General features: G+C 35.8%; 1 protein-coding gene across 1 annotated transcript; it reads left to right on the top strand.

Moving 5' to 3' along the window:
- The first annotated feature begins 6,775 nt into the window (after positions 1-6,775).
- LOC116024731 (UDP-glycosyltransferase 74F2-like) lies at positions 6,776-10,368 on the top strand. The gene is made up of 2 exons (XM_031265708.1): positions 6,776-7,498; positions 9,487-10,368. Exons 1-2 carry the CDS (start codon positions 6,860-6,862, stop codon positions 10,225-10,227), a joined length of 1,380 nt encoding a protein of 459 aa, XP_031121568.1. The 5' UTR covers positions 6,776-6,859; the 3' UTR covers positions 10,228-10,368.
- Positions 10,369-16,727: the final 6,359 nt, after the last annotated feature.

The raw sequence follows: 16,727 nt of genomic DNA on the forward strand, positions 1-16,727 counted from the left end.
AGAGATAAAAAAAATTAAAGATTAAAGGATTAATATTACTATATATTACATATATGATTGAAACACTATATATATAAATTTGTTTTGTTTCTCTGCAAATGTTCTTGTTTTTGTTTTGTTTGTTTGTTTTTTTCTTTTCATCCAAATTTATTTAACTAAAAAATACGTGTTTAAAAATCATTTCTCTAAATACAAATTTCAGCACTCCAATCTTCTGACTAGGTTGTCGTCTCCAGCTAAAACAAAACAAAACAAAATTTTTTAAAAAATAGACAAATAATCTTTATCGTCGTCCAATGGTTGGAATACTAGGAATTCTCTATCCATGGAATATGTCGAAGTTGGTTATTATATTGATTAGTAACTAGTATAGGCTGGCATTGATGTAAACATTAACAAACCATTAATTATCAGATGGCTTGTTATCATCAATTGTGTTATCTTTGCTCCCAAAATGTTGAATCCTCAACCCCTAGGACTTTTCGAAGGCTCCGACCCGACAAAGTATCTGGGAAAATGTAAATCATAGTAACCGAACTTTATCGAACCCAGTTGAACTGTCCATACGAGCTCAATTGTAAAATTGTGTTATGTTGTGACAAAAGGTAGAATCTCCCCCTCACTTATACATTCTAGAATTGCCCACCCATTTTTCTAATGGGATAAGATTGTTACCGATTGTAAGAATTTTTGTTTCATATTTTATTATCGGAACACAATTTAGAATATATAAGTGGGTGGTCGATTTTAATGGGTAATGTTCTAAATTGTGTTCTGATTATTGCTTGTGGAAATTTTGTAGATTGCAATGTCTAGGTCCTAAACCTATTTATTCTACCTATAGATTATTGAAGTTTTGGCTCATTTTGCAATAGTGAGCTGAGTTCCAATTGTGCTTAATTTCACCAATGGATTGTTAATATTTATTAATTTATCGTACTTTAATGCTATGGCTATTTGAGTATAATTGAGTAGTAGCCAATGCTTGATTTGTTTGAAAATCACTTGCCAATTATAATTATTTATATGTATTGATTGTTATTTTAATATAGTCGTTCATTGTTAGCATAAATTCAGTGTATGTTTTTGTGAAGGAGAAATCTGTAATTTAATTTTAATGAATTGAATTCAATGTGTTTGGTGGTCATGCATCGGGTTTTTCTTGTTGAGGTTTCTGAGATAAGCATTTGATAAGAGTAATAACTATATAATGGTTTTTGTGAAATTAATCCGTCAAAATATTAATTAAGCAAGCACATTTGTTTGTGTTGTCTTATTGGCATTGGAACAAAATGGATTTATAATTTTACAAGGAATAGTCACAAAGGTTGTGTTCAATAAGAACTCTTATATTATTGGACCATTCTTATATATACGGATAAGCTTGATCATTTTTCTTGGTCATAGCGTGTAAAATTCACCTGTGATTCTGTGAAAGCATACGTACATGATCCTAGATTCCTAGAATGTCTCTTCAAATCAATGGATATAATTCAATCTTCCAGGCCGCAAATTATATTGTGGACCATGATCATAGCTGATACTGCAGTTGTGTTAAACGGATACTGCAGTTGTGTTGAAAAGATACAGCAGTTGTGTTGAAAGGAAACTACAGTTGCACGGAATAGAGGACATTCATCCGTTCAACACAACTGCAGTATCCGTTCAACACAACTGCAATATCTTTTCAACACAACTGCAGTATCCGTTTAACACAACTGTTGGAAAAATAGCATGAAAATGGCAATTTAAGTGGCTATTTTGTGGTACAAATAATTGTAGGGTCCACTTCCGATTTGGGTCGGGTCAAAGTGGATTCGGGTTCTTCGTAGTTAGACGAAGAGATTGATATATTGTACGCACAAAACGGATAATGGGTGAATGAGAAATTGGTTCTCAAAGTTGACCCATTTTGAGTTGGAAAAATTGAGGGAAAGCTTTAGAATAAGGCTTTGTCCCACATTGGTTTGGAAAGGGCTTGCACCACTATTTATACAAGTGCCTTTCTTAGGCTTAGTGAATTGTATAGCATAGAGGCTCTCTCTCGCGCGCGCAGGGGGGGGGGTTGCAAATCAAAATCCAAAATGAGTTAGAAAAGGCTTGAACTCGTGTGCGCCGGCACCTGCGGGTTATGCCAATTTTTCGAGACTTTTTCCAACACAAAGCCTATTTTTCGAGACTTTTTCCAACACAAAGCCTCTAAGGATTCGGCCTCAAGGACTCGTGATCTAGTCCTCGGCCAGGCCATGACTCGTCCATGATCTCCGTGATCTCTAGTCGTTCGGACGACTCGCGCAATGGTTCGGCCTTCCGTAGCCCGAATCATTGGCCGAATCCTAGTCCATCCATGTAATCTGAACACCTCGGTGTAACTCCACGCCTCGGGTAGTGACCGTTCAAGTCTTGATTCATCTGTTACGAAATTAATACCAGGTTAATTCCAATTTTTATTATCTGAATCAATTCTCATGTAGTGGTCTACCGTTACAGGGGTTACAAGGCTGAGTCAATGATCAGATTAAGTGCCTTGGTTAAATGCTATTAATTCCAGCAACTCCTATATAAGTTGATAGTAGGAGCAGCAGATTTACACAACAGAAAATATACTTTTCTCTCTCGAAAACTCTGCTTCTACTCTCTTCTTAGCACACAGAAAATATACTTTTCTCTCTCGAAAACTCTGCTTCTACTCTCTTCTTAGCACACTGTGTTCAGCCCTTGTTCTTGTACGCTGGGTTTCGAAGTTTGAGTGCTCAAACTAGAAATCGAAGCTTGTTTTATCCTGGGAAACCTAGGCTACAACGCTCCTAGCACCGTGGGAGGTAGGGGAAACCTAGGCTACAACGCTCCTAGCACCGTGGGAGGTAGCAAATAAGTAGGCTACAACGCTCCTAGCACCGTGGGAGGTAGCAAATAAGTTTTTAAGGATAGTGTAGTAAGTACACGACTCAAGCTTGTCTAGAATTCCTTTCGTATTTTGTGCTTGTTATTTTTTCTGGAAATATTATTTTCGTAATATATTTCCTAACAACAACTACAGTTCCAGATGGATGATACATCCTTTGTTCCGTGCAACTGCAGTTCCCTTTCAACACAACTGCAGTATCCTTTCAACACAACTGCAGTTTCAACATAACTGCAGTATCAACCATGACCCATGGTCCACAATGCACTGTGGACCATGGTCCATAGTATACCGACTGCTTCCAGGCTTTTCCAAGTGGTGTTCGGGAATAGAGCATCCCATCAATGCATCTTGATGTGGTTTTTAAGGAATGAATGCTAAGAGGTGAGATCTCAACCCAAGAACCTGATTTTCACATAAAAATGGAACCCACCCAAAAATATAAAAGAAATTCGTCACCTCCCGCATGCAAGGCAACTGTGTAGATAGCAGCGTCCAATCTAAGGCATGGGCCGCTGGGCGCATTCAACAGCTATTTGGCGCACTTTTTTTTTTCTTCTGTAAACTCATTTTCTTATTCTTTTTCCTCCCTCTCTCACAGTGGCATCTAAAAACTTGTACTAAAAATCTAACTCATAAGGATGCTCTTAACAAATATCTGAATGTTTTATCATTATCTATAGTTTATTCTACAAACTATCCAGAGTTGTATTGACTATTGAGAGTCGTGCCTTGTACTATTATTACTCTTTGATGTCATTTAAAGTCTGGTAAGTATGTGTATATATATATATATATATATATATATATATATATATATATATATATATATATATATATATATATATATTTTGGATGGAGGGAGTATTAGTAAATATATTAAGTATATACCCTGCTAAATTTGTATGCATAAGAGCTATCAAAAAGTGCTAAGCAGGCCCAATCTACCACATAGACATATAGTAAGGGTTGGGTGAGCTTGAATTTTAGGGCCTGCCATATTATTAAAAGAAAAAACTATAATTCCTATAGTAAGTGGTTGAGTGAAGTGACTAAATGACTTACTAATTAGTAGCCTAACTCTAAAAAAGTTTTAGATATTACTATTTTATTTTTATATATATATATATTTTTATATCTCTTAGCATTATATTGTAGTATATATATATCATGCATCTGCATGAGAACTCATTGGTATATATATATATATATACACACATTTTAATATTACCTTCTGACCTAAGCAAATTTTGAGCATCTTATTTAGTATTATTGTTTGTTTAAACTATCTAGATTATTTTATTATTTAATTTGTAATTTTTATTTTATTAAATTTATTATTAAAAAATTATGGCAGGTTGTCCTATTGACCATTGCAGGGCTGGTAGCATGGGCGGATCCCGATGGAGAGGGCAATGGGGGCAGTTGCATACCCCCTCTCCCACCCTAGAGGGGTGCAGTTGTTATACAGTGGACCATTGTCTACACATCGCTATGTGGACCATGATCGTCGAATGAATTGTTGTAGAATTAAAATAATACTTTAGTGTTACTATAATGAAACTAGTGTGTGCGGAAAATGAAACTAAAATACAGAGCACATTAATTTCAAATGAAATTGTAGTATAATTAAAATTATTCTTTAGTATTGCTATAATAAAATTAGTCAGCGTGGAAAATGAAACTAAAATTCAGAGACATACAATAACTTATATTGTTAAATGACCTGAAGTGCAATTAAAATAATACTTCAACAATATTATAATTAAAATAGTATGTGTGGAAAATGAAACCAAAAAATAGAACTCAAGCAATAATGTATATTATCAAATGAAATTATAGTAAAATTAAAATAATGTTTTAGTATTGTTATAATGAAACTAGAATGGAGGGAAAATAAAACTAAAAAACATAACAATATTATCCAATGAAAATGAATTGTAATTAAAATGATACATACTTACGTCCACATTTAGCATTAAAAGGTGACAATGAAGCAAATAAATATACGCAACTGTCGAACTAGGATTGAGACCCAACTAAGCAAGTTGATATCAATACAGGATTCAAATTTATATTCTTATTATAACCTGGGTGATGCATTTATATCATAATATATAAAGCTTATGATTGTATTATACACAACCGAGAATTCGTATATTTACTCCATTTAAACCAAACATATCTAAAAATATTTTAAATATAAAGTCTAAAAATCACTTTAAATTAACGACTATAGTACTGGGACCAGGTAGAAGAACACTATAGTATATGGGCCTTATAGGTACTTTGACCGTATTTAAAATGATTAAAGGTGCGTTTGGTTCGCACATGGAAATCATAATTGGAATGAGAATCAAATACTTGATACGTGTTTTGGTTAAAGTTTTTTACATGTTTGGTAGTCTAGTGGAATTGAAATGATTACCAATATTAATGTTTGGTTATGTATGACCCTATAATGAGAATAAAGATTTTTAAAATACAAAAAAGAAAAAGAAAAAAATAAAGGCAATTGATTCTAATACAATGAAATCCAAAGCACCAATATGAACAAAAAAATCAATATATATAGTATAATTTTGTATTGTATATATAATGGTATTATTTATGATAGGTACTGATGTTGATTGATATTGTAAATTTTTACTATAATTTTAGCGCTACTGACATTAATTTTTTTACTTTACCCATAATTACAAGATTTTAAATTTTATTCCTCCTGGAGTATAAAAACATATGGTAGAACGTTATGGCAGTGTCTATCAAGACTTGGTACCTTCCTCATGTTTGGACAATATGTGTCACTAACACAATAAATATATATCTCTAGTCTTTCTCAAACTTTCTTGCAAATCAATTAAGCTACTTTCCTCTTTTCTATGATATATAATTAAATTATGTAGAACAAGCCGTGAAGGATCTTTCCACAATTTTTATATGAATATGAATATTTGACTTTCATTGCTACAAAAATATTAAAAATAATATTTCACTTTTACGTAATAAAGCATGATTTTTGCTCATAAAAACGGATTTTCTTCGTCCTTAGTATCTCCACAACCCAAATGGATAAACTAGTAGAGAAATAAATTAAATTACAGTACCTCATGAATAGATACTACATTGTAACAAAGTTAATAGTATTAAAAAAATTACACTACCTCAATAGTCTATTAGGTGGAAGGATGAGTACTTACGATTTCTACCAGATTAAATATAGGGTGCGTTTGGTTCGCACATGGGAATCGGAATCGGAATGGGTATCAAATACTTGGTAAGGGTAATGGGTTTTGGTGAAAGTATTTAGCATGTTTGGTAGTTGGGTGGAATGTGAATGATTATTAATAGTTGGGGAAGAAATGATGAAGGAAGATGAAACCCTTATTTAATAAGGGTATGGGTTTTGCCATTAATAGGGTATTCCAAACCCGTAGTAGCATTCACAAAACCTATCAACCAAACACTAACAATCACTTTGATACCCATACTTTATGCCTAAACCCCCCAACCAAACACACCCATAATGTACACAAACTACAATCGTCAAGATTTAATTATGTGTTCATTATCCATGATAACCCGAGTATGTAAATCGTTGAACACAGATACTAAACTTTTGCTTACTGGGTACAAGGAGCCCCTCTGGATAACCTGAGTATTTAAATCGCTGAACACATGCTAAACTTTTGCTTACTGGGTACAAGGAGTCCCTCACTTTGAGAGGTTGCTCTCGTACTGAGATTTGTGAGACTTGATCTTGATCTTTCTTCTTAAACTTCACTCCTATGACCAACTAAGCTACCCGTGCAGGCAAGTGAGCAGAATTTTGTTCTTTCTGCACCTATATATATAAGTTTTGCCCGATGGCGGTTTACATATGCACAGAAAATTGGAGATTTATAACATTAAAGTATCTAGTATCTAGTAGTTAGTTAGAGAAAGAGCAAGAAAATGGAGGGAGAAAAGAGAGCACATATTTTAGCTATTCCTTATCCAAGCCAAGGCCACATCAATCCCATGCTTCAATTCTGCAAACGCCTCGTCTCCAAAGGTCTCAAAACCACTCTGGCCATCACCACCTTCATTTCCAACTCCATGAAACCCGTCTCCGACGCCGTCGCCATCGACACCATCTCTGACGGCTGCGACGCCGCCGGTTTCCTCCAAGCCCAAAGCGTCCACGACTACCTCAACCGCTTCCAAGTCGCCGGCTCCAAGACCCTTTCCGACCTCATCGAAAAGTACAAAAACTCCGATTCTCCGGTCGATTGCGTTGTATACGACTCGTTCATGCCTTGGGCTCTGGACGTGGCCAAGAGCCACGGCCTCTTCGCCGCCTGCTTTTTCACCCAAGCTTGCGCTGTTAATTATGTTTATTACTGCGCGCACCATGGGAAACTGGAGTTGCCGGTGACTTCGCCGCCGGTGAGGATTCCCGGGCTGCCGCCGCTGGAGCTGCGCGATATGCCGTCGTTCATTTACGTGCATGGATCTTATCCGGCGTATTTTGAGTTGGTGCTTCACCAGTTCTTGAATGTGGATAAAGCCGATTGCGTTTTCGTTAACACATTCTACAAGCTGGAGGCTCAGGTCTGTCTTCATTTCTGCTCTCTGTTTTATTTTAAGACGGTAACATAGTTAACTTATCAATCCTAACTTATTTGGCTATTATTAGATGTTTGACTTGATTATAGAGCTAATATAAATGTTTTATTAGATCATTTTGCATGTAATCAGCTATTGTTAATTTACCAAACATCTTGTTTGTAATAATTTATTGTTCCAAGACACTAAAATTCAAAAAGCTACTCAAAACAGGTTTTTTAATTAGCTTTTGAGAAAGTCATTTTGCATGTAATCAGTTACCAAACATCTTTCTACAATCAACTAATGCTATTAAGTATTAACTAATCAAACTCACTAACCCAATCAAGTAACAACTATCAGCAAACAACTACGGAGTATTTATCAAACACACCCCCTAAATCAATCTTTTCTTATCTCTCTGTCCCACTTTTTGTGAACGAGTTTAATTTTTCATGATATTATATTACGTTTAGAATTAGTATATAAAATTTAAACAACATTAAAAATATTATTAAATACAAAAAAAATATCAAATATAAAAATTATAAGAACATGCTAATACAAATAAGCTAGCAAAGAAGTAAATTTAAATAAATTTGATCAATGAATAGTAGGTAGGGCAGATAAAATGAGACAGAGAGAGTTTTTAATATTTTATTAATGTTTTAAAATTGAACCTTTTGTGTTTAGTAATATTTTTATTTATTTTTAAATATATAAAATTTTCATTAATAAAAATTAAATAATGTGAGTTAAATTAATTGAACGACACATATCAAATGGAGCATTTAATTTGGTTTATGTTTTGTACTTTTTTGTCTACTATTTTTTGAAAAATTGGTTGAACATAGCATTTAAAGTATGTAGTCCTTTTTAGTGGAATTCACTTTTAGTTTGGAACATGTAAAAGTGAATCGGATTTTGGTAGGTGAGATATTTAATGAGACAGTTTATCATTTCAAGCAACGTCGTCAAGGGAGGCAGCCAAATACATTTCCATTTCAATCAAGAGACAAGCAAGAAAGTCAAAATAGATAATATGTGAATGAAAAATTTATTCTTAAAATATACCAATTCAAGTTTGAGAAAATAGGGTTAGAATGGCTTGAAAGTAGCTATTGTCTAACATTAAGAAAACAATGTAGATTTAAACTAATATATATTAGAGTATACAATTTCACTATTATATTTAATTTTCCAATATAATATTTTGTATTTCATAAAACTTTTCTTGTCAATAACTTTATGGTCTAATGACAGAAAATAACTCTCTTATGGGTCTGAGGTTTAGTGGGGCTGTATTAACTACAGAGTTAATTAGTAGTACTGAAAAAAAAACTCTTCCTATATAATACTTGTTAAATACGGAGTATATGAACTTTGCCCCATATTTATTAATAATAAATTAAATACAACAAAAGATAAATTATATAAAATTTAAGTACAACATTTTAATAATCAAACAAGATATACTACAATGGGTTGAATGAGTACAAGATTGGAGAAATATTAAATGAAAACGTCAACTATTTACAAGGACTGTCGTTATTGTTGTGCAGTAACACCACTCAAAATTTGACTAAAAGAACTACTTTTATATTTGTTATTACTTCTTATTGGAGTATTGTTTGATTTTGTTGTGCAGTAACAGTGTAACACCACTCCAAATTTGACTAAAAGAACTACTTTTATATTTGCTATTACTTTTTATTGGAGTATTGTTTGATTTTTCTAATATAGTTTGATATTTTGTACGTTTCAAATAATGACAGAAACTCGCAATTAATATTCGATAGTGTACATAGATAAATCTCACATTATAACTCTATCCGGTTCTCTCAAAAAAATAACTCTATCCGGCAAAAGATTACAATGAAATAAATTATTGTTTATAACATATCGATTTAAATCAAGAAGTTAGGCTAATAGACATGCTCTCATTAAGACTGAAATTTGTAATGTGATGTTGTTATATGTCGTTATATGGGCAGGTAGTGGATACAATGTCGAAAATGAGTCCAGTAATTACAATTGGACCAACAATCCCATCGTTATACTTAGACAACGGAGTAAAAAACGACAGCGAATATGGCATCAACCTCTACCACATGGACCAATCAAAAAGCATTGATTGGCTAAAGACAAAACCCGAAGCCTCAGTCATCTACGTGGCATTTGGAAGCATGGCATCCGTTGACCAAAAACAAATGGAAGAGCTTGCATGGGGCTTCAAAAACACCAACACTTACTTCCTATGGGTGGTTAGGGACTCCGAGCTACAAAAGCTGCCGGAGAATTTCCTCGACGACGTGGGGCCCACAGATAAGGCCCTGATCGTGAACTGGAGCCCTCAGCTTAAAGTGCTGTCTAGCAAGGCCGTGGGGTGTTTTTTTACTCACGGCGGATGGAACTCGACTATCGAGGCGCTCAGCCTCGGGGTGCCGATGGTGGTGATGCCGCAGTGGACCGACCAGACCATGAACGCGAAATTGATCGAGGATGTGTGGAAGGTTGGGAAGAGGGTTAGGGTTGGTGAGGATGGGGTTGTGAGTAGGGGAGAAATAGAGGGGTGTGTTAGGGAGGTTTTGGGGGAGGGGGGAAAAGGGAAAGAAATGAAGGAAAATGCAATGAAATGGAGTCATTTGGCTAAGGAGGCAGTGAGTGAAGGTGGGACTTCAGACAAAGTTATTGATGAATTTGTGTCCACATTGACATCATTATCCCATGTTTGATCATTATGGTTTTTGTCACACTATATAGGATGCAAACTCATGTTGTAAGCAAGCATATATATATATATATATATATGTGCATGCTTTCTAGTTGTGTAACTAAATCGTATGAATAAAATGTCTTATTGTCACAAATTAAAAGCACCTAGCAAAATTGATAATTATTATGTTTGCTGTAAAATACTTGGTAATGGATTACAAAGTCATTGATAAAATACCAAAAACAAATCTATCATTAAAGAAAAACAGTTGTAAATTACGGATGGATCCTATACTTTTAAATTTCTCAACAAAAATTCCATATAAAGATATTCTTATCGTCAGAATATAGTTTCTTATTATTGAATGATGTTACATTGAAGGCCAATTTATTGTGACAAAGTATAGAACATACTTCTTCTAGTTCTGATGATACTAGCATAGTGTGTTGGATATTTATATAGTAATGGAGATTAATGGTTCAGATGTCTACCATGCAAGCTTAAATAATATTTGGAGTTGTGGAGTTATAAGTATTATTTAGTTTGGTAGAGATGATTTTGGATAATCGAGAGATACCTCGAAAGGTCAGTTTATTCGAAAGATCAGTTCGCGGAATATCGATGTCTCGAGAGATAGGAATGTTCGAGAGATACATTGAGAGATCAGTTCGATCGACAGATGTCTCGATAGTCTTTATGCAAACTTCCAACTCTCGAGAGATGTGAATCTGTGAAGCGTTCTACGACTCGAATGCTGATGTGATATATGTAAGGGTAAGTAACGTACACATGCTTTAGTATCTCTTGTTTTGCAACAAGTATATTGCATTGGGGATATTAAGACTAGAATGTGTTTTTATCACGTTTATCATGCATGGGTACGTAACTTACGTAAACCGGATTATCCTATCCAAAATCGGTTAGAATTTCAAAAATATGGTTGAAGGTGGTTTACCAACAGCCATAAACTTCCAGTAAACTGCTCCCAACGGTTAGAATTTTCTCTATAAATTCTAGGGAGTATCATCTGATGAAAGCAGCTGATGAAAGCAGCAAGTTTTGCATTCTATCAAGTTATTTCACGGTTCAAATCTCTCCTAAAGTTTCTTTTCAAGCAACAAAGAACTTTGTTTCATCTTCTTGTATCCCATAAGATTTAATCTTGAAACCTCGTTGCTTTGTGAGAGGAAAGATTAAAAGCTTATAGGAAAGTGATATCACGCGGGGTGAAGATCTCTTTTTCGTCTCTGTTATTCCTCATATTCCTCTCTTAAACCAACAATCTATAAGCTTTTAATACCAGTTTCTGAGGAATGATGAACTCTGGGTTCCTTGACTTTGCTGTCAACATTCCAAAGTTGGAACACTTTGAAGGCGTGGGCTTTCGCAGATGGCAAAAGAAGATGAAGTTCTTCCTTGCGGCCCTGAATGTGGCATATGTGTTGAGCACCCCCGAAGCCAGTGGAGCAAGAGAATGAGACGCTTGAAGCCACCCGTCGCCGACTCAAATGGGAGAATGATGATCTCGCCTGCCGTGGCCATATTCTGAACGGTATGTCTGACACCCTCTTTGATATTTATCAATATGAGGAATCCTCTAATGATCTGTGGGATGTGCTTGATGCAAAATATATATCTGAGGATGCCTCTAACAAGAAATTCCTGGTAAGTGAATTCAATGAATTCAGAATGGTGGACAATCGCTCAGTCATGGAACAATTCCATGAGATTGTCAGAATCCTTGGACAGATAAGGCACCATGGCATGAATATGGATGACTCCATTGCCATTGCCAGTATCATAGACAAGTTGCCACCTTCATGGAATAAGGTACATCGTGCCTTGATGCAAAGGAAGGAAGAACTTACCATGGAGCAACTGGGTTCCCACCTGTATGTGGAGGAAGGGATCAGACAGAAAGAGAGTAAGAAAAAAAGCGGTGGGAGGTTAATCGGGGCTTCAGGTTCTACCATCAACTTTGTTGATGAAGGCAAACCATATGGGAACCGCAAAGGGAAAGGGAAACCGGGAAAGACCTCAAAATCTTCTAAGTTTAAGAAGAATGAAAAAGGGAAAGGAAATGCATGGGTTAAATGCTGGGTGTGCAACGGTCCACACTTCAAAAAGGACTGTGAAGTTTGGAAGGAAAAGATGGAAGGCATATCTTCTGGTAATCATGGCCAAGGAACTGGCCAATGGAAACAAGGTAAAATCGTTAATCTCGTTTCTAATAGCACTGAAAATTTCATTGCTATGATATCTGAAGTTTATGTCATGCAGACTGATGACTCGTGGTGGGTTGACACTGGGGCTACCAGGCATGTCTGTAAGGATATAAATCTTTACAAGATTTATAAAAATCTGGAAGATGGTCCAAGCCTATACATGGGAAATGATTCCATGGTGAAGGTGAAAGGGATTGGACAAGTGGAGTTACTTCTCACATCTGGAAAGAAGCTGACTCTCACGGATGTGTATCATGCCCCAGATGTTAGGAAAAATTTAATTTCTGGCATTGTATTGAACAAGTGTGGTTTTAAACTTGTATTTGAAGCAGATTGTTTTATTTTGTCCAAGGCCGGTACGTTTGTAGGCCAAGGATTTCTGTGTTGTAATATGTTAAAACTTAATATTAGTAAAGTTGATGGTTGCGTTTACACAGTGCGTTCATCATTTTTATGGCATTCACGTTTATGTCACGTAAATTATTTTCGTTTATTTGACATGGCTAAAGATGGATTAATACCATCTTTTGTGTTGAACAAGGAACCATGCAGTGCATGCATGTTAAATAAAATAACTAGGAATTCCTTTCCTAATATAAAAAGGGATTCAACTTTGCTTGAATTGGTGCACAGTGACCTGTGTGACTTTCATAGCAACCCTTCATTGGGAAATAAAAAGTATATAGTCACTTTCATAGATGACTATTCGAGATATTGCTATGTGTACCTCCTACATTCTAAGGATGAGGCCTTGGAAAAGTTTAAAATATTTAAGTTGGAGGTTGAACTACAAACTGGTCAGTTGGTGAAAAGATTACGCACTGACAGAGGTGGTGAATATTATGATCCACCGTTCTTTCAATCCGTGGGTATCATTCATGAGACCACAACACCATATACTCCACAACTAAATGGTGTGGCAGAAAGGAAGAATAGAGTGCTCAAGGAAATGATAAATTGCATGTTATCAGTATCCGGATTGAGTGAAGGTTTCTGGGGAGAAGCCATGTTGACCGCTTGTTATGTTCTCAATAGAATTCCTAACAAAAGAAGTAGGTAACACCTTATGAACTTTGGTTCAACAAGAAACCCAACCTGAATCATTTGAAAGTCTGGGGTTGCAGGGCTGTGGTAAGGTTGCCAGATCCTAAACGTAAAGGTCTAGGGGAAAAGGGCATTGATTCTATCTTTATAGGATATGCAGTACACAGCAAGGCATATCGGTTCTATGTGATAGAACCTAATGACTATGTCTCGATACATACCGTTATAGAGTCACGGGATGCTATCTTTGATGAAAATAGATTCACTTCGATAGAGAGAACCAAGGGTCTAATTCCTAGTTCGAGTAAGTCCAAAGATGTTGATCAAATTCATGATCATGCAGGGTCAAAGGAACTTGAACTTAGGAAAAGTAAAAGATCCAGAAAGACAAAAACATTTGGTCCGGACTTCCAAATGTATTTGGTCGAAGGTTCGAGAGGTACCTTGGAGACCACAAACCTGTACTACTTCAATATAGAAGGTGATCCCTCGTCATTTGAGGAGGCTATGAATTCTCATGATGTTGCTTTCTGGAAAGAAGCAGTTAATGATGAAATGGATTCCATCATGGGAAATAACACTTGGATATTAACTGATCCTCCGAATGGTTGTAAACCTATTGGGTGCAAGTGGATCTTCAAAAGGAAGATGAAAGTCGATGGGTCAATCGAGAAGTTCAAAGCCAAGCTTGTCGCACAGGGCTTTAAACAAAAAGAAGGAGTAGACTTCTTTGACACTTATGCACCTGTAGCAAGGATTGCTACCATTAGATTGTTAATGGCCATTTCGGCCATACACAATCTTGTAATTCATCAAATGGATGTCAAGACTGTATTCTTAAATGGTGAATTAGAGGAGGAAGTGTATATGAAGCAACCAGAAGGCTTCGTGGTTGCTGGACAAGAGCATAAAGTTTGCAAGTTAATTAAGTCACTTTATGGCTTAAAGCAAGCCCCTAAGCAATGGCATGATCGGTTTGATCAAGTGGTGCTGGCTAATGGGTATAGGATAAATCAATCTGATAAATGCATCTACAGCAAATTTGATAACCAAGGACAAGGGGTTATTATTTTCTTATACGTAGATGACATGTTGATTTTTGGGACTAATCTGGAAAAGGTTAAGGAAACCAAAGAGTTTCTTAGTTCCAGTTTCTCCATGAAAGATTTGGGAGAAGCAGAAGTTATTCTTGGAATAAAAATAACTAAAGTACAGGGTGGTGTTCGATTAACACAATCTCATTATATTGAGAAAGTGTTAAAAAGGTTTTATCACTTGACTGGTCCTCCAGTTTCTACTCCTATGGACCCTTCGTTGAAGTTAATTCCAAACGAAGGTAATACAGTTTCACAGTTAGAGTATTCGAAAGTGATAGGATGCTTAATGTATGCAATGACTAGTACTCGTCCTGATATTGCGTTTGCAGTAGGAAAGGTGAGTAGATACACTAGTAATCCTAGTGCAGTACATTGGTTGGCATTGAAAAGAATCTTGAAATATCTGAATAAAACCATTGAGTATGGTTTGGTGTATTCGAGAGATATCTCCATCCTGGAAGGATATTTTGATGTTAGTTGGATTTCAAATCGGGAAGATTATTCCTCAACTAGTGGATGGGTGTTTATGCTTGGAGGAGGTGCAATTTCTTGGGCTTCTAAAAAGCAAAGTTGCATTTCAGATTCAACTATGGCATCTGAATTCATTGCATTAGCTTCTGCATGTAAAGAAGCTGAGTGGCTAAGGAATTTGATTATGGAAATTCCAATTTGGCCGAAACCGATGTCACCAATTTTAGTGCATTGTGACAACGCTACTACACTGGCCAAAGCATATAACAATGTTTATAATGGCAAGTCAAGACACATAGGCATGCGACATAGCTATGTGCGGGAGCTCCTAGTTAATGGTGTTGTAGCACTTGACTTTGTACGGTCCCGGTTCAATTTAGCGGATCCGTTTACTAAAGCCTTGGCAAGGGACATGGTGTTGAAAACATCGGAAGGGATAGGTTTAAAACCCAACTCTAGTCGAGAGGTGAAGGAAAGCACAACTCACGCCTAAGTTATTACGTTAGGTCCTGAGTTCAATGATTGATGAGTACTTCATTAATCGACTGCAAGTACTAAATAAAAGGTATCCCTAAAGTCAGTACTTGGTTTTTCTGCATGAGTGAGAGGATGAGATTACTCTTAACTAATCCTTTGAGAAAATGCTTACTGCAGGGCATGATTTAAAAGATTAGCCTATGTGAACATGAAGTGTAGCCGCTTCAAGAGCTTAGGGTTTGGCTTGATATGTTCATGAATGGATACGGACACATGGCTGTTAATAGTGTCAAGTTTTGAGATTTGTGACTGTAAAAATTTGTGTGTATTTTACCTACATTTCTTCAAAGAGACTGCGTGGTTCAAGGCTCGTCCACCACTGCAATCCGAATTGATGTATCGCGTATTATACTATGTGGAAGTTCAATCTCTAAGACACTTTCATTTATGCACAAGTTTTTGGATTTATCTTGGTAAAGCATTAACCTTTACTATATAAATAGAGGAGGATTGTTGGATATTTATATAGTAATGGAGATTAATGGTTCAGATGTCTACCATGCAAGCTTAAATAATATTTGGAGTTGTGGAGTTATAAGTATTATTTAGTTTGGTAGAGATGATTTTGGATAATCGAGAGATACCTCGAAAGGTTAGTTTATTCGAAAGATCAGTTCGCGGAACATCGATGTCTCGAGAGATAGGAATGTTCGAGAGATACATCGAGAGATCAGTTCGATCGACGAATGTCTCGATAGTCTTTATGCAAACTTCCAACTCTCGAGAGATGTGAATCTGTGAAGCGTTCTACGACTCGAATGCTGATGTGATATATGTAAGGGTAAGTAACGTACACATGCTTTAGTATCTCTTGTTTTGCAACAAGTATATTGCATTGGGGATATTAAGACTAGAATGTGTTTTTATCACGTTTATCATACATGGGTACGTAACTTACGTAAACCGGATTATCCTATCCAAAATCGGTTAGAATTTCAAAAATATGGTTGAAGGTGGTTTACCAACAGCCATAAACTTCCAGTAAACTGCTCCCAACGGTTAGAATTTTCTCTATAAATTCTAGGGAGTATCATCTGATGAAAGCAGCAAGTTTTGCATTCTATCAAGTTATTTCACGGTTCAAATCTCTCCTAAAGTTTCTTTTCAAGCAACAAAGAACTTTGTTTCATCTTCTTGTATCCCAT

Source organism: Ipomoea triloba, chromosome 7 (genome assembly GCF_003576645.1).
Source record: "Ipomoea triloba cultivar NCNSP0323 chromosome 7, ASM357664v1".
NCBI classification, from domain to species: Eukaryota; Viridiplantae; Streptophyta; class Magnoliopsida; order Solanales; family Convolvulaceae; genus Ipomoea; species Ipomoea triloba.

Bases quoted from the DNA above. Each gene is read 5' to 3' on its own strand.
- LOC116024731 (XM_031265708.1), top strand. From the start codon at position 6,860: ATGGAGGGAGAAAAGAGAGCACATATTTTAGCTATTCCTTATCCAAGC. The intron at 7,499-9,486 runs GTCTGTCTTCAT...TTATATGGGCAG, and splicing joins TCTACAAGCTGGAGGCTCAG to GTAGTGGATACAATGTCGAA.